The sequence below is a fragment of the Colletotrichum godetiae genome (assembly GCF_030913485.1).
Source record: "Colletotrichum godetiae strain CBS 193.32 chromosome Unknown BDP55scaffold_9, whole genome shotgun sequence".
NCBI classification, from domain to species: Eukaryota; Fungi; Ascomycota; class Sordariomycetes; order Glomerellales; family Glomerellaceae; genus Colletotrichum; species Colletotrichum godetiae.
In genome coordinates this window covers 404010-425766 of record NW_026851257.1, presented here as the reverse complement: position 1 = coordinate 425766, position 21757 = coordinate 404010, and the positions used below count along the sequence as shown (strand labels likewise).

At 52.3% G+C, this 21757-nt stretch overlaps 7 protein-coding genes across 7 annotated transcripts; 4 read left to right on the top strand and 3 right to left on the bottom strand.

Moving 5' to 3' along the window:
* The first annotated feature begins 2616 nt into the window (after positions 1–2616).
* BDP55DRAFT_429198 (uncharacterized protein) lies at positions 2617–3497 on the top strand. Its single transcript, XM_060567512.1, has 3 exons — positions 2617–2902; positions 2959–3165; positions 3309–3497. Exons 1-2 carry the CDS (start codon positions 2719–2721, stop codon positions 3120–3122), a joined length of 348 nt encoding a protein of 115 aa, XP_060432798.1. The 5' UTR covers positions 2617–2718; the 3' UTR covers positions 3123–3165; positions 3309–3497.
* Positions 3498–8934: 5437 nt separating this feature from the next.
* Positions 8935–12146, bottom strand: BDP55DRAFT_546730 (uncharacterized protein; the record flags this gene model as incomplete). Its single annotated transcript, XM_060568690.1, has 4 exons — positions 8935–9036; positions 9087–9421; positions 9476–10856; positions 10992–12146. The coding sequence occupies 4 exons, from the start codon at positions 12144–12146 to the stop codon at positions 8935–8937; spliced, it is 2973 nt and encodes a 990-aa protein (XP_060432797.1).
* A 659-nt stretch (positions 12147–12805) lies between these two features.
* BDP55DRAFT_654209 (uncharacterized protein) lies at positions 12806–13344 on the top strand. Its single transcript, XM_060574245.1, has one exon. It carries the CDS (start codon positions 13102–13104, stop codon positions 13312–13314), a length of 213 nt encoding a protein of 70 aa, XP_060432796.1. The 5' UTR covers positions 12806–13101; the 3' UTR covers positions 13315–13344.
* Positions 13345–13359: 15 nt separating this feature from the next.
* BDP55DRAFT_654208 (uncharacterized protein) lies at positions 13360–13646 on the bottom strand. Its single transcript, XM_060574244.1, has one exon. It carries the CDS (start codon positions 13610–13612, stop codon positions 13409–13411), a length of 204 nt encoding a protein of 67 aa, XP_060432795.1. The 5' UTR covers positions 13613–13646; the 3' UTR covers positions 13360–13408.
* A 1-nt stretch (position 13647) lies between these two features.
* On the top strand, positions 13648–13956 carry BDP55DRAFT_654207 (uncharacterized protein; the record flags this gene model as incomplete). The annotated part of the gene is made up of 1 exon (XM_060574243.1): positions 13648–13956. A coding segment is annotated over exon 1 (160 nt), but the record flags the coding sequence as incomplete, so codon positions are not given.
* A 1212-nt stretch (positions 13957–15168) lies between these two features.
* Positions 15169–15619, bottom strand: BDP55DRAFT_429051 (uncharacterized protein). The gene has a single exon (XM_060567511.1). The coding sequence runs from the start codon at positions 15452–15454 to the stop codon at positions 15221–15223; it is 234 nt and encodes a 77-aa protein (XP_060432793.1). The 5' UTR covers positions 15455–15619; the 3' UTR covers positions 15169–15220.
* A 4615-nt stretch (positions 15620–20234) lies between these two features.
* Positions 20235–20809, top strand: BDP55DRAFT_429019 (uncharacterized protein). The gene has a single exon (XM_060567510.1). The coding sequence runs from the start codon at positions 20320–20322 to the stop codon at positions 20608–20610; it is 291 nt and encodes a 96-aa protein (XP_060432792.1). The 5' UTR covers positions 20235–20319; the 3' UTR covers positions 20611–20809.
* Positions 20810–21757: the final 948 nt, after the last annotated feature.

The following is a 21757-nucleotide window of genomic DNA, read 5'->3' as shown; positions in this document are numbered from 1 at the left end:
TGTCATGCAGGAACGACAGCTGGCTCGACCCCAAGCCTGTACTCCGTAGTCTCATGAGCGCGTGTCTGAGATGCGATGCAAGCTTGCAAAGGTCTCAGATGCTGTCGTCTCCGATCTCGCTCCTCGCAAAGGCTTCTGGGGTTTTGATGAGCGTGTCTCTGAATGCCTGGGCCGTCGGCAAAGCTAGCGACGCAAGACTGCGGAATGGCTGTTGATCAGCTGAACCGAGAGAAATTGGCCACAACATAGCACTTGGGGAACCTGGGGATGCGTCCAATTTCGTTTTCCGTCATCTTTATCCTTCCTGCCAAGTGAAATCGTTTCTCTGCCCCGTTTAGAGTTCTGAAAGCTGGCAAACGAGCTAGATTGTCGCTGTCCAGGGCATGAAACGATAATAGCATGCGTTGCAAGTCTGTCGCAAATTTGACCTACAGATATCGATGACCCGCCTCTAAGGCTTACACAGCAGCGAAGGTGCGAACTGCCGTTAAAGAGCCAGATCTTGAGTCTGGCGAGAGCCCCAGCTGCCTACCCATGTTTGAGTTGACAGCATATCCATATCATTGTGTACTGGCAAGACTGGCAATCCGCATCACAGTTTCGACTCCAACACATCCTCTCCAAACCAAACAGTGCGTCTCATCCACACAACAAAAAACGTGGGACAGAGAAGTATCCGGTGTTGCTAGGGTGTCTGAGGCAGGGGTAGCTCTATTAGTCTCCCCCTAAATTGGCATTCTCGAATAGTGCCCTTACTGTCGTGTTCCGCTTGTGCCCCAGCAGGCTGACGGGGAACTTCTGCCATTCAGGCACGTTGGTCCCCAAGAGCTTCCAGGCCGGCCTAGAGTATGCGTCGAAAGGCTTGTCTGTGCGCCGGATAACGTCCCGTCTCCGTCAAGAACCACTATTGCCTTGAGCCTCTCAGGGTGGCAGATTCTGTGCTGTTAGTCTAAATTTGGTGTTGGTGCTCCATTCTCCCTGGGAGCTACAGCCGTCTCAGCGATGTCGGCCTGCGCCGGTAACAAGGGTTGACAGCAGAAGGCCCCTAAATCCCAGTCTCGGACGATATCCCACCCACCTGTTTCGTAGTAGACTGGAGCGGTTGTGGGGGCTGACATTGGATTTTCTATTCTTACTTCGTTCTCCGTAATCTCTCGTCAAGCGTGCCAAGATGGCCGTGGGCAATGGACGTTGCGCCGTCAAACGGTGTAAGTATGTAAGTACTGTATCGATATGAAGATGCCTCGAATCGTGCCTGGCAACTATCCTAGGTCATTGGCAATCTGAGGTGGTTTGCTGTCATGGAGCTGCTGCTGAGGGCGTGTTGGCGTACCATGCCGAGCTACTTACAGGGGCAGTAAAGCTCTAGCTGGCATATTAAGACCGAGCGGCGCGGGTCCTGTTCCTGTGCCGTCCCGGCAAGGCGGGAGGGACAGACAGTCTGGAGTAAACTAGTGATGAACGAGGAGAAGGGGGAGGTCCTCGTCGTGGGAATGTTTGGGGTACGTCGGCGGGAAAAGGAGTTAGCTGCGCCTCGTCGAGTCCCTCTTCTGGTACGGAGTACCATGTCTCTGCCAGGCATATTAGAGAGGATCCCGGGGAAGGAGCTAAGCTCTCGAAGTGGCATGCTGTGACTAGGGTGTCTCGAAAAACAAAACAAAAAAGTTGGTCAGATGACGGGACAAGATTTGCAAGGAGTTGAGCATCCGGAGGTCGGCTCGGTCGAAGCATCCCTGGGTACCTACTCGAGAGCGAGGAGGGCAGGTGCAGACGCTTGAGGCTGGACGCCGGACATGCAGCAGGTACGGTAGCTGTCACTTTCTTTTCCCGAAGACTGAAAGGTAAGAAAAAGGAGACACGGGGGAGCGCAATGGACGGGACCGTGACGGGGACGGTGGACATCGCCTGCCAGTGCAGTGATGCACTGATACGAGTTGAGAAAGAGCCGTGGGGGTTGTCAAAAAGGAAGCAACGCCTCAAGGTAGTTACCTAATGAGCACCTTGGCGGATCATGTTGAGGAAGGAAGCCACGTAAAAGTCGGAAGAAAGTACTTGTCGCGCTGATACATTTATCCAGATCTCCCCTTTTGACTTTCTATGCCCTCGTTTCCTCGACCTCAGAAACGTGTCTTGATTTCCGTCTCGTTTTTTCGAATGGATCAAAAAGGATTTAGTCGTGTTAACGAGTATCCGTACCACCTGGAATTGACTGGAAACGGGGCGCGACGATCATGCCGGCAGTAACACGGGTCGTCCCTTCCCCAAGGGCCAAGCGCCTGGAGTCCCGACGGGAGTCTGGAGCTCAAGTGTGGACTCGCAACTTTTCACGATCCGCAACCGCCAACCCGCTGGCCACTTTTTTCACGATGCCGCCCCAAAAAGCTCCATTCCATCCCGAAATGGCAATGGACCATTTTAGACGTGCGCCCAGGCCAAAAACCTTAACTAACGTCTGCCGAAAACATGGGGTGGCAGCACAGACCACTCACTCTGGTTTCCCTCCCGTCTTCTAACTTCGATCAAGTTTGTTACGCTTCGAGATTCACGGCCCTTTGAGAGTAACGAGCAGCAAGCTTGACACGATTGATATCAGAATCCACCATCAAGGCCAAAGCAGACCGCCACGGCCTTGGCTCGCCACCATGCCCCGGTCCGCTTTTGCGGCTCCTAGCCTCATATGCTACGAGTAAGGTACCTACAGCTTCAAGACATTCAAATATGCATACTCCAGGAAGCGCATTTCGAAGGAAACGGTCTGGAACGTCGGATACAAATACACAGGAGTCGACAAACGGGGCGTGTCTATTAAAAGAATCCCGTTCGCCAGATCCAAATTTCGACAGACTTGCCACGCGCCCCTTCATGATGCAGGGCGTCACGCATGAATCGTCGACTACCTCAGGTTCGTCAAGCACCGTCGACTTCTTGGATAAGCACGTTGAGTCTGTTATTCTCAAGACAATATCCGGGCGTCTCCTTACGTTCAAAAAGGTCCATCACTGCGGGATGGCCTTGCAAGCACGAGCACGCACGCAGCTCTGCCGCAAAGTCTCTCTACTCCTGCAGGGATTCAGATGACACCTCTTCCGCATAAAAGCTCCGATCGACCCAAACTAGCATGACAAGTGACAAGTCATTCAGAGGAGCATATGAGAGCCGTTATCGGTATTTACACCCATCGTTACATTCGCCTGACCGGCAGGCTACCTACCATTGCCATGCAACTCTGCAACCTACCTTCACCGGTTGACCGTCACTCCTCCCATTTTGCTACGAAACAGACAATGATGACATGGCAATTCATACAGATGGTCTCGATAGACCTCACCGCAAATCACACCTTCAATCATAGCCAACCATTCTCGTCACTCTACCACATGGTCAAGCTGGCATCTCTTTGTGCTAGCACTTCGATTATGAGACGCGTCGCTATCTCAATATCAATTGGATTTTAAACCGCCAACTATGTGAAAGCCTCGAACGACCGGTGATGAGCCAACCTAAGTTAATTGAATAACAGCTAGCAGACTAGAACGTTAAGGCCACGAGTGAATGCTCCAAAAAAGATCTCGGCTATGTTCATCGAGTCCCTCGGTCACTGCCGCACCCCGACTTTACCCTTCCCATCATTTGAATGGTTCTGTTTTAGTCCAGCGCAATACTTCCTATTGAATTCCTAACCAAGATACGCTTTTCGCCAATCGTCTGACTGACTGCTTTCTAACCTCATGTTCCAGAGGTATTTACAAACTTCCGAAATCAGACCAGGAAAGGCCCATGAATCGTCGTCATATCAGATGGAACGTACGGATCTAGAAGTCGTAGGAAGTCATGGCGGTGCCCGTCCAGACCGACGGAAATCTAGAGGTGCGCTGAACAGAAGACGGTGAAGTTTTCCAGTCACATCCCACGCCCACCCCCCACACCGACGATGACTTGCCGACGCCCACCCCTGCTATACTTACATTAAGACGAAAAAAAACTTCGAAACAATCACACGACGGAAGAAGACCTTCTCGAAGCCTGCACAAACTCGGGGGTTCCCCGTCTCCACCTATTGACGACGGGGGATATCCCCGTCCCCACTCTGGGCGCGCTTTCGTGGGGGGAGCATCCCATTCCATTCCCGTCGCAGGTTTCCGCAACTTCACCGCCAGCATTTCTCTGAAGTTTTGTCATTTCTATCAGTTAGAATTTTTACCCTTCCTTCACGAGTCCTTCTGACTCTTGTGGGGGGGGGGGGGGGGGGGGGGGCGCATTCACTCCAACACACCAGACGCAGGGCATGGGGCTTCCTAGCATGGCCGGGGAGTCGTAACCCCTGCTTTCCGGGCGCCGGGCGGTCAGTACTCCGTACGACGTACGGAGTACGGAAACGAATCATGATATGATGGCGGGGTGTCGACCTTGGTGATTGTGTAAATGCCAAACACATGACCCTCGGTGAGGCACCAGAGTGGCTGATGCCATCACGACATCACCAAAGCAAACGAAGGGTGAATCTGAAGCACGTCTGAGTTCACAACAAGAAGTAAAAAGAGTTCACCCCCCAGTGTTGAATTGGGGGGAACATCTCTTGGTGCTCATGCTGGGAGTCGAACTCGGGTACTCTCGTATACGCTTAGCCTGTCGTGGAATAGGCTGGTTGGCGATTTAATTATTGGACCATAAACAACTCCGCCACCCAGCCTGTTTGACCTGACCCGTCGATTTAGACGGGCGCCTGCTGGCTGGTGACGGGAATTGGATTGAGGGGGGTTGTATACCCTTCTTCTCCTCAGGTCGTGACCATGGCCAGTGTGGGAAGGTACGGTCAGACACGGTGGTCTGTAGTCACGTGGGTGCGTATACGCATCCACGGACTTCATGTATTCCATCTGCTCGGGTACCTACTACTCCTTTTAGATCAAAGGGCCAGAGTTTCTTCCTGCCTTAACGGCTAAACCTTGGGCGAGTAAGATTTCATGCCGTTGGGCTGGAGAAGTGATACTCATGGAGGCAGATTGCTACAGTACGGATACCTTGGTGTAAGTGGCCACAGCGGGAGGTGTGATCTGTGATCTTATCTCAAAGACAACGTAGCCCCTTCGTCTACTAGAAGAGGTTGAACTGCCGCGTTTCGAATATTTCTAACCATGTCCAGACAGCAGGCACTTGTCCATTCCTTCCGTCCCACCGTCTCCCTTTCGCAGGTAGTCATCGATGAGACTACGAACCGAAGAGTGGGCAGACTCTATTTACACCCAACTCGACGACAATTGCCCGCCCTAGTTCTACTCTCTGGAACAACTTTCCTTTTACATCTTAGGATCCGTATAGGGCGATGTTCGGCACGATAACCCAGTCTAGGTATCACCGTCTCTTAGCCGGAGTTGCTTTGGTCAGGAGTGCGATTTCTTTTGCCCACCTTGATGGTAGCGGTGCTATCAGAGTTCGAGGGCCCTTAAGTAGAAGGATCCAGATCTTTCATAATATAGAACTTGGAGTTCGACTTGCCGTCCTTGTTGACCTTTTCCCACACAAGATCGTCATCTTTGAAGCATCGCACAGGAGTGGCGGCCGCATTCACCAAGTCTGCCTTCTCGGCAGATGCTTCTCTCATGTCTTGGTGTTCTTCCTCTCTTCGTTCCAGATCTTCTGCTATGCTCCGGCTCATTAATACCAGGTCCATGCCGCTGTCCTCCTCGTCGAGTACGATGTCGCCAAGTGGTGAGTTATCCTTAGAGGTTCGAGGCTCTAAGTGGACTCAAATAATGCTCTCACCTGATGGCGATCCGGTACCCCTGGCTTATTCGATAAGCTATCAACACAAATAGTCACGCAGCGAGGAATAGTGATCACTGTGGCAAAGAACAGCTTAGTTGGAGACCAATCCCCCTCAACCTAGCGGTGCATTCAACGCAGACGTGCTAGTGCCGCCGCTGCGCCCAGTGCTCAGTCCGTTGGTCACATCACCCGACCGGCCCGTGGCACCCGTTGCCCCTGGGAAACATCACCCAAGGTCGCTCGACCATGCTCTCACTTAAAAGGAAACAACTGATTTCACAAGACTACAAATATTTAAATAATACGCAAAGAAAGTCTTCCCCCATTTATTCACGAGGAAACTTCATATATCCACACTCGCCGTTAGGAACGAGTCGAGAGCACAGGCTAAAATAAAGGCGGCCTGGCTGTGAGAAAGAGCCGATATCCTCACTGTTGAAGAACTCTAGACGGAGCTCTAACACGTGAGGTTCAAAATGCGAATTATGCTCTCTCCCAGTCAATGTTGATGAATACGGCGTTCAAATATTTCTTTAGCACCTCACTAGCACAGTTGGGCTTCCCAACTTTTGATGACACCCATATCTTGTACCATCTTACTAAGGAAAAAGGGCAACCATCTCACAAGCTCAGTTAAAATGTCAATTTTCTACTCGACTTCTAGGAACATCCTTCTCTAGTCGTCTTTTCTTCTGAGGGAATTCTTGATATATCTTCCTATATAGTCTCAGATCTGGTGCCAGAAGATGGTTCACAACGTTCGATACGAACAAGCCCTCACCCCCTTTCCGGACGACGGAGGCAAGGATCTTGAGCTGCTACTTCAATAGGAACACATCTTATCAAGTATCCCGACGACCGTAAATCGTTTCTCTAGAAGGTAGACGATCATTCTATGAGAAAAGTTGATGCTACACACCATATATACCGTGGAGGAAGCCGTCGGTGGGTGAGCTGTCTGCCACATCGCCAAGTAAGAAAAGGCGAACGAGAAACTGAACCTGGGTGACATCAGCAAGACTTCTGTCTAGAGATAAGAAGGATTGGGCGACCGTGCTATCCTTCTCGAGCAGCCAGCCCATGGGTTCTGTTCCTGTGGCCTATCAATCCCAACGAACACTCGGCCAAGCTCCATCATTTGGTACGCTGTGAGCTCTCTGTGCCTTGCTGCATCCGGGTTAGCTATAAACGAGGCTGTTCTGGAGCAATAAATGCGTAGATTGAACTGTATCCTGTATGAATCGGGATCGACCAGTAAGTATGCCCCCCAGTCTTAGCAGGAGTATGATGTGATGATGCCCGGGTCCTATAGGTTCTCGTGAATCTCCTATATCTATTAAACCCCCCCACCCCCGGCCCTAAGATAATCAAGAGAGTATATGAAGTCCACCTCGTCGGGAACTTGACTCCTTTCTCTGCCCTCCCTCCTGACCATTTTCATCCCACCCATCCCCCCAGAAATAAGACGATGAACACCAAAAAGGGAAGGAAAATATGGAAAGTTTTAGCCCACACCCAACAGTCAGATGTGGTAATGTACTGGCGCATGGTATACATACATACCCGCCTACCAAGGGCTAGGCACGAGGCAGGGTTCAAAAACCTCCAGTACCATTAACAGATCGAGCCGCAAGCCCCCCAAAAGAACTCAAAACATGCCAGCCCATTTATTCCCAATTAACCTTGATAGTCAGGTCCCTTTAAGCGTAGTGGCTTCCCCATGCCCTTTTCCAGTGGCGTCCAGCCGTAGCCGTAGCGAAAGACACAAAAGGACACATTTGTTAGAAAGAGAGAGAAAAAAGATTGGGGGATAGAAAACAGTATCCTGCAGTATCATCCAAAGAAATTAATTCCAGGCCAAAAAAAAAAAAAGGGGGAGAGATTCACTGAGAAAGATGAAAACCTGGGTCTCTTGACGTCAAAGTTGTCATTCCATGTGGCACGGCCGTACGGGGGACATGATCGTCAAGGGACATAGCCAGGTGGATCCAATCTAGATTTATCAAGGATGGAAAAGTAGAGTATATCAGAGCAAATGCTGCTCTGCAAAACAAGGAATTGAATTGGGTCTTGAGCGCATGTCAGGCGTCGCTTCGTGAGGGAGCTGGGATACCCAAAATATTCTTATATATAATGACTCAGCACGGCACAGCATTCGCATCACTGGGAAGACAAGGCTACACTGCTTTTAACTTTCTTGGGCCTGCTGGGCCTGAGCGTCATTCCTCTACCTAGTCGAGTCTGTCTAGAAGAACCGTTGTGCCACCGCCACGGTGGTACATCAACCCGCGCATGACCAGTAAAGAACGCCCCACTGTGTGGGCTTGAGACATGAGGGACCATAGAGCCGAGAACATGGCCTCTTGTAAATGTCCGTCAATATCTCATCTGAAAATCGATCCTTTTTGTTTTCTCGGATGTGTTCTGTACAGAGTAGAGAGAAATCCCCACAAGACAGGTTGAAAAAGGGGTTTGCCTGTCTGCCCCAAAAAAAGAGTTGGCCACCCATTCCCGCTGGCCAAAACAAAACGTGCGATTCATCGTCTCGCCCCCCCTTAGTAGCCCATATCCAGGGTGACATTGGCCACTAGACTTTGGGAACATGATTGGTCCAAAGCGGACGTCTTGATCCAATGGGAAGAGAGGGTTGCGCATATGCAACCGAAGTCTGACTTTGAAGGCAGCTGCCGAGTCCAGAATCGTGGTCGCCTCTATGTAAATCGAAGAGAGAAAAGCCGTCACATAAAAGGGCTTTGCTTGATCGCCAACATGCTGAATGATGCTGCGTGTGCAAGCCGTCGAGAAGAAGAAATGTCAGAAAGTCCAAGCCGAAAATGGTTCAGAGCCCTGATGTGGTATCTTGAAAGCAAGTAGAGTTATGATTGGGGTTGAAAGGCGGCTAAGCCAAGGCGCGGACACACACTGGTTCCTTAAGCATACCGTGAGCCAAAGTGGTTGACCAAAGGATGACCAAAGTTGTTGTGCAGAGCGGAGGTGGAAAACGGCCTCAAGCCGGGTGTGTCGTGGCCAACAGTATTTCCTGGGGTATCTTAATGCACAGGTAAGGGGCAGCCCCATTTTGGATGTATGTTGTCGTCAAGGTCGTGATTAATGTCGATGTTTCAACCGCTTGAAGATATTCTTGGGTGAATGGCCAAGGGAGCCCTCCTACTGTCCCTTTCTAGCCTTTTCAGCAAGCCGAGCTTCTCTCGCGGCACGCACCAATGGCGATAATTGAGAAAGGTCAACGCAGCCCTTCATGAACTCGTGCTAAAGAAAGATTAGTATAAGGCTATCCTTGAAATCTCGAATATACTCACTCTAAGGAGGTCATGCGCGCTGGCTCTCTTCTCAGGGTCGACTTTGAGGGCAAAGTACAGGAAGTCTCGGAAGACTGTTGACAAGTTGGACTCCTCCTTGATGTGGGGTGTGCCGTTGGTGGCAATCAGCCACAGCGCTCTGAGAGGTGATTCTGTCAGGTATGGCGGCTCGCCCTCAATCATCTCGATGGCCATGATGCCCAGAGACCAGATGTCCACCTTGCGCCCATACTCCTTACGCGTGACAACTTCAGGGGCCATCCAGTAAGGCGTGCCGACCATAGTGGTACGCTTATTTTGGGCCTCGTTGATGGTTGCGCAGAAACCGAAATCAGCTACTTGGTGTTAGTTTGGTTTGGCCATGGTATCAAATATCGCTCGAAACTCACTCAGCTTGATGTTGCCTTCCATTGACAAGAGAATGTTGTCAGACTTGATATCGCGATGGATGACTCCCTTCGAGTGCAGATGCTGCAAGCCCTTCAGTGTTTCTCTGCAAACGGAGGCAATTTGTCCCTCGGTCATGATGTTGAAAGTGACAACGTCAGTAAGGCTGCCGCCCTCCATGAACTCCATCACAACCCAGAGCTCACCTCCGCAGAGGAAGCTGTCAATGAAGTTGACAATATTGGGATGCGAGCTGTCCTTCATGACAAGGATTTCGTTGATGATGAGATCCTTCTTGGGTTGCTGTTCGAGATTCATCTGCTTGATAGCGACCAGACGGTTGGTTCCTCGCTCGTAGCCGGTGTACACACCGCCTGACGCGCCTTGTCCAATCTTGTTAAAATTCTTATAGACTTCGCGAGGATCGCCGTCGGAGCAGATGCGCTTCAGGGCAGCGACGACATCGATACCGGTGCTCTGGCGGGGTCGGTGCCTAGGTCGGGAACCAGGTGCGCCAGGCACACCAACCTGCTGTCGCTGGCCGGGACCACCGTTTGCCGTGGGACCCTGAGCGTACTGGTGCTGCGACTGGGGCGGGGTCGGCTGCTGGGCGGGCTGTCTCTTGCTCGGGGCACGGCTAATCTGACCAGACATAGCCGCTTGGGCCTGGGCTAGGGCCTGTTCTTGCTGTTGCTGCATGAGTTGCTGCTGGTAAACGTTCGCCTGGGCAGTCTGCGGGTTAGGCGTGGGGGGCACGTAGGCGGCGGGGGCGCCGGCACGCGAGTTGGATCGGGATCGGGATCGGTGCTCTCCACGATGCTCTTCGGGTAGCATGGGAACGTTGCTCTCCTTGGGCGGCTGATAGGCGACTGGGGGCAGGTCCTCAGCTGGCTGAGACATTCCAATGCCGGAGTCCTTGCCGGGATAGTTGGGGGGGGCAGTCCTCATTGACGAGGGCATGCTGACGGGGGGCTTCGGGGCCGGGCGGCTGGGCATCAGGTTGATGTCCTTGCCGGAGCCTTTGCCTCCCGAAACTCCAGGGACGGGCGGCGGCTGGCGGGGGTTTTCGAAAGATCCTTCATGATTGACAGTTGGAAACCTAGGGCTCGCAGGTGGACTGATCATTGGTGACATACCCATATAAGTGGTTGGCGGATACATGCCCGGCGACATGGCACCCGACGGCGAGTTCGCGTTTGCATACTGACGGTAGTCAGGCGCTCTAGCATCGTGGAATTTCTCCAAAACTTGATCCTCGGCTGGCTTCTCGGTCGTTTCCTTGTAGAATGTGATGATGTCAACCATGGTCTGGGGGTTCTCCCTGCGTTCCTTCTCGGGAATTCCACTCTCGTTGATCAATCTCTGCCATTCTTTGGGGAGACCCTGTATCATAGAAAGAAGTCAGCCACACCAAGCACACGAGGACGAAGAGGAGGAACAGAATCTGGGCACGAGCAGAAGCTCGAATGGACAGGAGAGCAAGAACATGGAGCTGGGGGAAATTGAGGGCCGACTGACGGTGAACTGGCCAGTAGAGCTGTCGTAGCCGACGTGGGTGACATGGACGGGGTTCTCAGGCGCCGAAATGACTGGCTTCTTTGGGGTGCCGACGAGGCTGTTCATGAAGCCAGAGAAGCCCGACTTCTTGCGCAGGACGCCCATGCGGGGCTCCTTTGCCTCATCCGAATACCTCTTGGGACTGATCATTGAGTTCTCCGTCACCCGTCCACCTTGTGATTTTTCGTTCATCATGGAGGAATCGTTCGTGAAGCTCTGGGACTGTCTCAGGGCGGGGCCCTTGATGCGCGAATCGGTCGCCGACTTGATGAGCGGGGCGGGAGCGTTTTGTCGGTGGTAGTTGGGGGTGTTGAAGTGAGGATGCTGACCGGCGACAGGCGACTTGGTCTGCTCGATGCGGTTCAGAACCGCAGCACCGTCAAAGGGAGCGCCGATGAATTCGTCGTGGGGTTGTGACGACAAGGGCGAGGGAGCGGCGGGATCGAGCGGGCGATCGGTGCTGTGGGCGATGCCGACGGCGAAACCGTTACCTACAGGGCTGTTGTTGGTGTTGTTGTTTTGGTAGAAATTGTTTTGGTGATTGAAGTGCAGCTGATGGTGGTGAGGAGAAAAGGCGTGGGCGTGGGTTTGGGCGTGGCCGTGAGCGGCAGCAGAAGAAGCGTGGAAGGTGGAGGAGGAGGAGGAGGTCTGGGCCTGAACGTGGAGCTGGGGGTGGTGGTAGGCAGTTGGGGAAGGAGCAGCAGAAGCAGCTCCGGCGGCGAACTGGCCCTGAGGTAGAATGGGGGAAGGATTGGGAAGGTGCGTCTGACTTGATGGAAGATGACGGGGCGAGGAGCTGTTGGAAGCGGCAGAAGAAGCAAGGCCGGGTAGAGGAATACCAGAACTCTGAGCCGAGCCAGATGCAGAAGCAGAGGCAGAGGCAGAAGAATAAGCAGCAGCTGGCGCGTTTGAGGGGGTCGTCCGGGCTGGCGGAGCGGAAGGAGCCCGCTTCAGTGAGGTAGAGCTGCGTTTGCTCTGGAGAGAGAGGGCGTCGATGCCACCATCGAGACCGCTCGAGGAACGGGTGTGTTGCTGGTAGGACGAGGGCGGCTTCTTGGTGAGCCTGCGACGTTGGGAGGTGCCGTTGGAAATAGTCGTGCTCTGGCTGCTATCCATGATACACCCTAAAAAGTCTAAAACGTCGAAGAAAGGGAAAGGAAGGGAAAAAAGAGGGTATGAATAGAGGGTGTGTGAGGAGGAAAAAACTCGGTACGGGCACAATGCGATGCTGTCTCCCCTTGACTTGTGCTCGAGACGTGGAGTGGACGGCGGGAGAGGTACGCACGCGGCGGCGACGGCGGTGGTAGTGGTGGTGGTAGTGGTGGTGGTGGTCTGCTCTGAGAGTCTCTGAGTCTAATTACCGTCTCCCGTCCTCACGTTGAGGTGGGTGATAAGGCTTGGAAGGCAAGGTATACTGAGGCGTGTGGAGGGGCCAGTGGTACCAACAGGAACGGTGAAGGAGGCAGCAAAAACACAAGTACAGTTGCAGTGACAGCCGTGTCTCGAGACTTTTCGAGTCGGTGAGTGAACCGGGAAGGCGTGCAAGACAGAGGGGGGAGAGAGCGGTTTAGCCTTGATCTTGGTCTTAATTAGCAAGCAGCGGCGGTAATCGATCCAAGCATAAGGTGCCTTAAAGTAAGGTATGGACCGTATGGGAGGGTAGGTACCTAGGTACTTGAGGTGGTGACCACTGTCCACCGTCCACTGGTCCAGTAAAGTACAGTATAAAAGTAGGTAGTAGGCGCTGGGTCACAAGCTTCGCAGCAACCTCTGTGCTTGATGGGACCGGGACACGCTGACTGTCACTGGCTGAATGGAGACGAAAGAAGTGGATTCTTGGACCGTATGAGGTGAGGTGAGGTGGGCTGCGGAGCGAGGAGTTGAAGTGGACGACGACGGAGCGACGGGGGATTGTTTTACTGGGGACCCGGAGCTGGCAAGATTCGAGAAAAGCTGGAACTGGGGCAAACCGCCAGCAAGGCCGGCCAGGATGACAACAATGTCAATACAAAGTACGAACAGGAAGATAGTTCAGTAGGTGCTAGTGGAGTGAGCAATCAACCAAAGGTGGATGGAAGCGCGGGCAGTTAGGCCAGGGCAGGAATGGATTATGGGACTACCTTCGCTGATTACCTTGGTGCTGCCAGTGCTGGTCGAATTTGCTGCGGACCAAGGGAATGTATCATGTATCCGTATTGTACATGCAGCGGCGGGGGATAAGACGAGACAAGACTGGGCTGGACTAGGCTTGGTGGGACGCAGGTTGCGCGGTACAGAATCATAGTAGAAAGACTCGCGAATTGCAATCCAATCCAGCTTTGTGGTGTGTCAGTAACTTGCTTTCTTCACGGGCTGCAAGACTGCACGAGACACAGGATTCAGGAAGCAACAAGACAACAGTGAACACTGTGACTAAGGTACTTGACACTGCCGGGTGGAGTTGGAGGTTCCATTCTGCTTGTTCTGTTCTCCTTCTTCGCGTGTTTCCCAGTCTGTTTTGGTGCTTGGGAAATAAGAGCGGGTCGAGATGGAGTACGTACTCCGTACATAGATTTAAGTGTCAGAGGCACGAGAGGGACCATCTGGAAGAGGTCAAGTCAAGTGGGCAAGAGCCGTAGGGTAGTGTGAAATGGGCGTGGCAGCTGGTGGGTATGAAGCAGGTATCGGAGGATGAAATGGACTGGACGCGGATGGGCTGCCTTAGCCTGGGGGCCGTGTGGCCGTGTGGCCGTGGCCGTGTGGTGTGGTGGTGTGGGAAAAGGTGGAGACGCCGTGGAGTTGAGCCTGTGAGGTGGGGTCTCGTCCGGGTAACGTGAGATACGTATCTTTCCTGCCTTGCCTTCCATTTCTTTTACCGTACCTACCTTACCTTACGGAGTACGGATACTGCCCCCAAGATGCCCCTACGGATACGCTTTGAGATGACAGAGCCCTGGCTGCAGGACTGGATGGGAGGGGCACACACTTTTTTTTTTACCTTGATCAAGGCACGAAGCCTTGCTTTCAGACTTCAGATGGTGTCCAACAAGACTCCAAAGCAGGAAACACAGTGTGTATCCGTAGTAACCTGTCTCCAAACGTCCATGAAGCCCATGCTGCAGTATCGCGGTTATCCATCCTGAGCCTCTGACTAGGTGACTAGCCTTCCAAGATGCTGGTGTCATTGTGCCCCAATAGGTATCTTGAAAAGGTTCAAGCTTAGGAAGTCATTCGTTTGACAGCACATACGGCCGAACTCTGAAAGGGAAGGACGACTCGACTTGCCAGCGAGCGTGAGCGCTTCCCCTCCTGATTGGCCGCGACACACAGTCGACTGGCCGAATTGTGATGCGTGCTAAGTGCTGGAGATGCGCTGCAGTCCAAAGAAGAAACTTGTACTTTTGATCCGCCTGCATGTTCCTCTCATATTGTAGCCCAAGGTAGCCATCGAAGCTGTGCTCGAAATGACCTCATCTCGGGACTGACGTTCGTTCCAGCCTGACTCCCAGTGTCCACGCATACCCCCGTAGACTGAGACTGAGACCAAGACGGAGAAAGGTTCGTCGTTTTTAGGCGCCCAGCTTCTTTTCTTATTCTTCTTTCCAGACGTATCACCAAAATCGTCTCTGCGAACTCATATCCCCACATGGCCGATCCAGCGAAGTGGCTGGACTGATGTTACCTGTTAGTAGCACATCCAGTGGCCCAACCAACAGTCGCAATTGAACAGGTGACACCAAGCAACCGACGCCGTTTTCTTCACAGTGTCTGGCAGTAGATGACACTGTTGACTATATGCCCTGTCGTGTGCCCCTCATCGTCATCATCATCGCCGGGAAACTTCCAGTGTCCCTGTGTCCGTACCTAGGCTGTCTGAGCAAGGCTACCTCGGGCAAAACTACGCGAGACGACCTTACTCCACCTGCGGCGGAACAGCTTCCTTTGAACACGGAGGTGAGGGAACTCGCACTTGCAGGTCCCTATACCGAGGACAGGAGATGGAAATGGTGTCTCCTATGGAAGCAGCCAGGGGGGCGTGTTCGTAGTTGTGACAGATGTGCATCGCACAACACCTCGTACCCCAGAATAGAATGCAAAGTATTTTAGCAACAAAACCCTCAAGTCTGAGCTTTCCTCGCCCTGCTGGTGGGCTAAAATGATGATGCAGACAGCCAAGGTACGGATAGACAGGTTGATTGACTTCCACTTACCTAAGTGTCATCTGTTCCCCGAGGCTCGACGTCGAATCGCTGGCGTGTTTGGGAGGGTAGGAGAGAGAGCCGGGGCAGAGACACCGGCGCAGGCCCTGGGCCTCGTCTGTGGTTCAAACTGATTGCTTTCGGGAAGAAGCACAGCAGGCCCCAGCTGAGAAGTAACAGCGACCGGGAGCACGCAACCAACAGCGAGCTCGAGAGCAGAGCTACGGCAACTACCATCAGCAACATCCGCGAGGCAGCTTGGCCAAGGTAAGGTACGGAGTAGGTATGCTGCTTGTTGCTTGCTGCTCTCTGTGCTTCCTCACATAGCTGCAGTGGCACCGTGCCTTGAAATTGGGGGTTGCTTTAGGTCGACGTCGGTGCTGTGCATCTCCAGCCCGCGCCCGTGCCCCATTCAGTCGACTCGACTGTGCTTGCTTGTGTGCTTGTCTTGTTTGGAGCCTCATACCTGACGGTCGATCCTTGGTCAATCTCAGGTGCGAGATAGATGGCTCTGGTCAGTGCCACAGTGGTCGAGGGGACTTGCTGATCGCATGCCGGCTCTAGCCTAACGGGCTGTTAAGTTGCAAAAGTAGTGCGGGCATGCAATGTGGTAGGGAGAAGCCAGGGTATTCGGGGGTCAGGGGTTGGGCTCGCCGTCGCGGTCAGGTCAGTGGGGGGGGAAGCTGAAGCACCAAGGGTCTTGAATCTATGTGACCTGGAGCAAGAAAAACAAGAGGGATACAGCCCTCCATGTCGTCTCGGTATGGAACGGCCAAGTGTGCATTGCAGTGCTGCGAATCCAGTTCCGTACATAGGTGCTGTCTGACCCGGCAAGTTGGTGTGGCAGAACAGGAACTCGGAAGCTGGGCGAGCGACGTTGCCTGCAGCGCCCGTTCTGGCAGTCTTGGAAGCTCGGAAAGCTACTTGCTTTGCCATTGCTTACGAAAAAGCTCTCGTATGGGCTGACTGACGTAAGTAATACAAACAGCAATGCATGTCTGGTTGGCGCAGGGCGATGTGTAGGAAGAGCATTGTATGTATGTGGAAATGTAGATAGTAGGAGCGTATAAAGTTAGGCAAGCATGCAATGCTGGATTATGATATCGAGGAGAATGCCCGCTTCGGTGCCATGTTCGATAGAACATGATGTGAGGATTGTTCCCGTCTATGATATCTTGGGCCGTGGTGGCCGGCGGTTCGGCATCCCCTGGCGCCTAGACAAATGCCTTCGAGGAAGGAGGACACCAGGCGAGGATCGATATTGAGAAGGAGGGGAGGGGGAAAGGGCCGGAAGGGAGGGACGGAGCAGAGGGGGTTAGGGCAAGCGGGAGTGAATTGGAGTCGAAACTCGAAAGGCAAAGAAAGAGAGAGAGAGAGAGAGAGAGAGAGAGAGAGAGAGACGAGACGAGATGAGGACGTTTGCTTTTTTCTTTTGCCCGAGCTTCTTTTCTGAGGTGCTTTGAGCCTTGGGTTGTTTTGTTTGAACTGACGTTATTTCGCGCCGGCAGGGAGATGCTTTCTGGTTGCGTCGGGAATGTCCCAGCGATTGCGACCGTATGGACAGAGATTTTATCGTACTGGGCTGACATGACATTGGCACCCAAAAGAAGCACCCGGGAATAACAGTTATCATGGAGAAAAAGTCAGATGAGGCCATCTGTACAGAGAGAGGTAGGTAGTCACGTACTTACTTTTGCGTGGCTTCCAATTCATTGACACCTTGATGATGGAGAAAAGGTACGTACAGCCCTTCATGATGATGTACCTAGCGAAAGACTTTCAGTCAAGATACGGAGTACCTAGATTCCTACCACACATTCGTCGGTCGTGGGCATTTGGTGGTTTGGGCTCTTCCTTCCGGATAGCCTCTTTTCATCCGTATCGTCCAGCAGGGGTATGCCGACCAGGACTCTCACCACCTATGCGTTGTCTCTGATCATTAATACCTCGAGAAACCTTACGCTCAACTAATTCAACTACCTACCCACGGTCAAATGAGATGCTCTCGTGACGAGGATCGCCTTACATGGCGATGCGACACCTCATCTCGGACGAATACTTGACCAAAGTTGGGTGCTAAAAGTGAGACCCTTCCGACGAAGAATTCCCGCCCACCCATTGATAACTTTCAAGGTGATCAAATCCCCTCTCTCTCTCTCTCTCTCTCTCTCTCTCTCTCTCTCTCTCTCTCTCTCTCTCTCTCTCTCTCTGGTCAGAGCCAGGCAAGCCACGGGCCGGTCCAATTAACCGCGGGAATGACCGTCATCTTGCGCTTTCTCCCGCACATCAGAACATCTCGCTGTCATACGACGAATGAAGGGCCTAGAATGCCTGCCTTAAAGGTAAGAACAAGACGCGCGAGCATGGCGAAGGGAAGGTAAGCTTCGGCCACACGCCCCGTCCGCTCCTTCTTTCCGCCTTCCCTGGTTCTTCTTGCCTGCCAGAATTTACCTTACGAAGTAGAGGGTATCCCATAAGGCATGAATATATCGTCGTCCATCCTCTCTGACAATCTATACTACTTTGGTGAGCTGCAATCCTCGTTTTGGTTGGGCTGGGCCGCCGCGCTCTCGTGTAATAATATCTTGACTGGTATTATCGCGAGGCACGACGCTACCTACCTTTGGTAAGATCAGGACTGAGTTACTGCATAAAGGTACGTATCATGTCTGAGATGCTCTCACGCCGGCCGGAATTTCATTACGGGGCTTCGCTGGCCAATGCACGTTCCTGGCTTCTATTGGAATTTGGATCTTTGTTTCAACCCACCGGGGACTTGAGCTTCCTGCTCCACAAAGGGTCCAGGCAATGCTTCATCTCTTTGGATCTCTTTGCACGGCGTCTCCCACATATGTCTCAACTCTTTTCTTTCCTCAATATCCTATCTGCCAGTCACAAGTGTCTGCATAGGCCCCCCAGTCCACGAGAGCCAATACCTGCCCTGCTGGCTGCACGAATCCTTGAAGAATCACGACAATTTTCCTAATTACCTCCGTCTTCCCGCCCGTCTTCCCGTTCAGTCCCCCTAGGCCCTCGCTGATTGGGAAATGATACACTCCTTGCTCAACCGAGAGATTATCTTGGGCGACCCGTACCCTACGGATACACACCATCCCTCTTCTATCCGTACCTACGAAGTACGCACCCATGGTGCTATTCCATCGTCAACGTCCGTGCGGCCTGGTGGTGTGCACCAGCGATAGTGCTGGGGCCGAGAGTCATCTTAGATCTACGAGGCGTTGAGTTTGGAGGAGGTTTTCGAAACCGAACTGTGGCTGGCTCCATCTCCCTACAAGAGTAGCGTGGCCGTTGTGATCTTATTTTAAACCCCCATCCCTCTCTTTCCATGTTTTTAATCAAAAAGCCGTTACACCAGTCAAGTAAGGTCCCGTTTACCGCGTACTAGTGTTGACGAAGAGACGGGGGATACCGAGGACGCCCACCAACCAAACGAGTGGTGCGTGTTGAAATTATTGCAGCTCTTTGGGGAATATCCGCCGCGCTCTGCTCCTCTACTTCATCTGATTGCGTCTGGGGGGGCCTTCAATTACCAGGAGATGGAAGTCCTTCATATACTCCGTACACCTGCCATTTGCTCATTGCTTTGGCTCCTTCCGGATATTGTGCCTTGAATTTCATGATGTTGGATCCATTCCACAGCAGTCTCGATGAGCTCAATGGCTTGGCTCTGTCGCTACAGGAAGACTAATGTCAGACAACCTCATTGCTGATGCCAAGCATTCATGCAATGTTTGTGCAGTTACTCGATCTAGCATGTACACGATATCCAGACCCAAGTTGACAATACACACGTGCGACGAATCAATTTCATGGTAGCTCAGTTTGAGCCTTTGAATGAAATCAGGCGAGTTGCGCCAGACCGCGACTGCGGTTCAAGGCTGTTCGCTCAGAGAGCCCCGCGAATTGAGCACCATGGCCAAGCTGAGGAACTCATGGATCATCCCTCTTGCGACGCGAACTTAAGTGCCCAAGTTGCGGCGGGATAGTCGGACGTGTTGTAAGCGAAAATGGCCGTAGTTTCCTCATCTACATCGTGAGTAGGGCGTGTCAAGGTCATATCGAAGAACCGTCAGGTCCGGTATCTCCGAGCCGACTGCCTTGTTCAACGTGAGTAATTCAGAGTTAGTCACTCTCTACTATTCGTTTGGATATTTCCTTGCCAGAGAAAGGGAAGGAACTAGGGATAGGGTTGTGTAGATCCTGGCAGACTCGTCCATACACAGCAAACTTCATCATGCCCCAAACTCTCGGGTGCATGAAGGGTCCAACTCACACGTTCGTCTAAGGTATTGGTCATCTGAGGGGTAAAAGGCTGAGTCTAAACGAAACTTACTCTTCTGCGCAATGCCTTTGCGGGAGCAAATAGTCATGGTTTGGTAGACAATGAGGACCTCGTCGAGTGGGTGATGGCATATCATTCTGTCGCCCACTTTGCTCGCCTTTCACGTCGATTCCATCTTGCTTACGACGGTATACTGTTGGCTGACGAGGAATTCGCACCTTTTGCGCTCTAAGACTTCACGAACTGAAAAATTTGCCATTAGATCATGTTGCTCGTTGCTGCCAATGTCTACTCGGCCATGTAGGCCAAAAACGTGACATGCTTCGGTGTTTGTACTTCAAGAATAGAAGCCAGAAGCTCCCTGGCAACCGCCCCTGCACAATGCAGCTTGCTCTCTGGCAAGCACTCGATGCCTGTGTCGGGTAGCCAGCCGAAAAGGTCAAAGGTTCAATTTGGTTGAGCGAACCATGCTGTCGGTTCGAGATGAAAGAGTTGTAGGCTAGATCTCTCTGCTGTGGGTCATTACTGACGAGAGGCGACTCGAGTATCACCCTTTCACATATCGCGCGGGTGGCCTGGTGTTGATAGGCCACGGAGTTGCTACAGCATTTCTTTTATCTACTTCACAAACTCCGTGTGTCAATGGTGCTAAGTAATTGATATAGGCCACTTGAAACTCCTTGGGCAAGAAACCTCAGCCGTTTGCCCAGGAGGTTTGGTTTTCCTGCATATATCTTCTATTTATGAGCACTCTGTGGTGCAACGCTGGCTAATCGTGTAACATATTGGAATGTAGAGATGATCACCGATGGCTTTATCAACACTACTATTCCTGCTTCTGGTCCAAACCAACACAGGCTTGTCAGCTAGCTGGAGTACATGGCATCAGGCAATCAATCTTCGTCGTTACGGGGACGATTGCATATGTGTGGCAACCATCGGTCCACTTACGACTGGCAGTGACATCCTGGCGAATGGGTCAAGAAATAATGCTGATCATAAGTTTGAAATATGGCCTTTTCTGGGACTTGTTGACTCCAAAGTCGTCACTCTAAGCCTCATAGGTTCGCACACTCGAACTCCGATAGTTGAACAGTGAAATGCAACGACGATGTCCTCCTCGAGGAAATTTAGATTGATGATTTCCCGTACGTTTCCTTCGCACCAGCCAAACTTCCCAGTTGGCAGCTTCTCGACTCTCACTTTATCGACCCGGGGAAAACGTATCTTGCGATCTTCCGATACATGGGCCATGCTTCTTGTCAACGACATCTCAACCGTCGCTTGTTCTTGTCCGGTAGGTTGCCAGGGCAGTCAAACACATGAGACAAGCTGAAAACGGATTGAATCAAGGACGAAACCTAGATGCGAGGTCGCTTTATTCTAGAGCGTTGGCCACTGAACGGAACCGGCCTCGGAATTCAGTAGGAATATTTCAGCGTCAGGATGGACACAATACGTTGAGTGGGTGTTCTTGAGACGGACCATACTCCGTTATGAAAATGCTTGACTGCATCGTTGACATCTCGGTCCTCGACGGCTTCAAATATTTGGAAATTACACGAACCATCGGTGTCCAAGCGCCGGAGGCCGGAGACATATGCGGACACCCGACGCCGGGCCCAAGTCGTCACGCGGCCCCACGTGACGCCGGAGCTCCCTTCCGGCCATCGTTCCTTCTAGGTGCAACGGCTGACCCTTTGGGCCTGGCCACTCTAACAATTTAGGTTGTGGCTGAGGCTAAGTGTGGGGTCATCAAGAGTGGAGCTGGTTGGAGCATCGGACCTCTGGCAGGCGGAACCTTTCTGGAAGTAGCACCCCTGCCCGCGCCAGAAATTCCACTTTCCAATTGAACAGCTCGACCATCGTGGAGTCGAGAATCTTCCACCTCACCCTTATTCCCCCCGAACCTTCAAATCCATCTCCGTTACCTATCCTCCCACCTCTCAAATTATCAATTGGTTGGTTTGTTCCCTTTGCCAACTTTCCCTCCCCCGATTCAACTTCCTGGATACGATTATTGTTGCCGGTTAGGGTCACAATGTTCTAAGCCAGCATCAAAATCCATCTTCCCATCGGTTACTCGCTGCTCTACGGTTTCTCACGCTTCAGTCTTCTTTCATCGGAGGTCTGATTCTACTGGTCTTGTCCCACTGCCGTATATACCATCAGTTGTGAGTGTTTTGATCTAGTTCTTCTCTTCCAACCTCATTCCTTCAGTGGACGCTTCTGCCGTTCTTGCGTCT

Excerpts from the sequence above, each read along its gene's own strand:
- BDP55DRAFT_654209 (XM_060574245.1), top strand. The coding sequence starts at position 13,102 with ATGGAAGCGCGGGCAGTTAGGCCAGGGCAGGAATGGATTATGGGACTA.
- BDP55DRAFT_429051 (XM_060567511.1), bottom strand. The coding sequence starts at position 15,454 with ATGTTGCTGATGGTAGTTGCCGTAGCTCTGCTCTCGAGCTCGCTGTTG.
- BDP55DRAFT_429198 (XM_060567512.1), top strand. The coding sequence starts at position 2,719 with ATGCATACTCCAGGAAGCGCATTTCGAAGGAAACGGTCTGGAACGTCG. Across the intron at positions 2,903-2,958 it reads TGAATCGTCGACTACCTCAG|ACAATATCCGGGCGTCTCCT; the intron begins GTTCGTCAAGCA and ends GTTATTCTCAAG.
- BDP55DRAFT_654208 (XM_060574244.1), bottom strand. The coding sequence starts at position 13,612 with ATGGTCCCTCTCGTGCCTCTGACACTTAAATCTATGTACGGAGTACGT.
- BDP55DRAFT_429019 (XM_060567510.1), top strand. The coding sequence starts at position 20,320 with ATGGCTTTATCAACACTACTATTCCTGCTTCTGGTCCAAACCAACACA.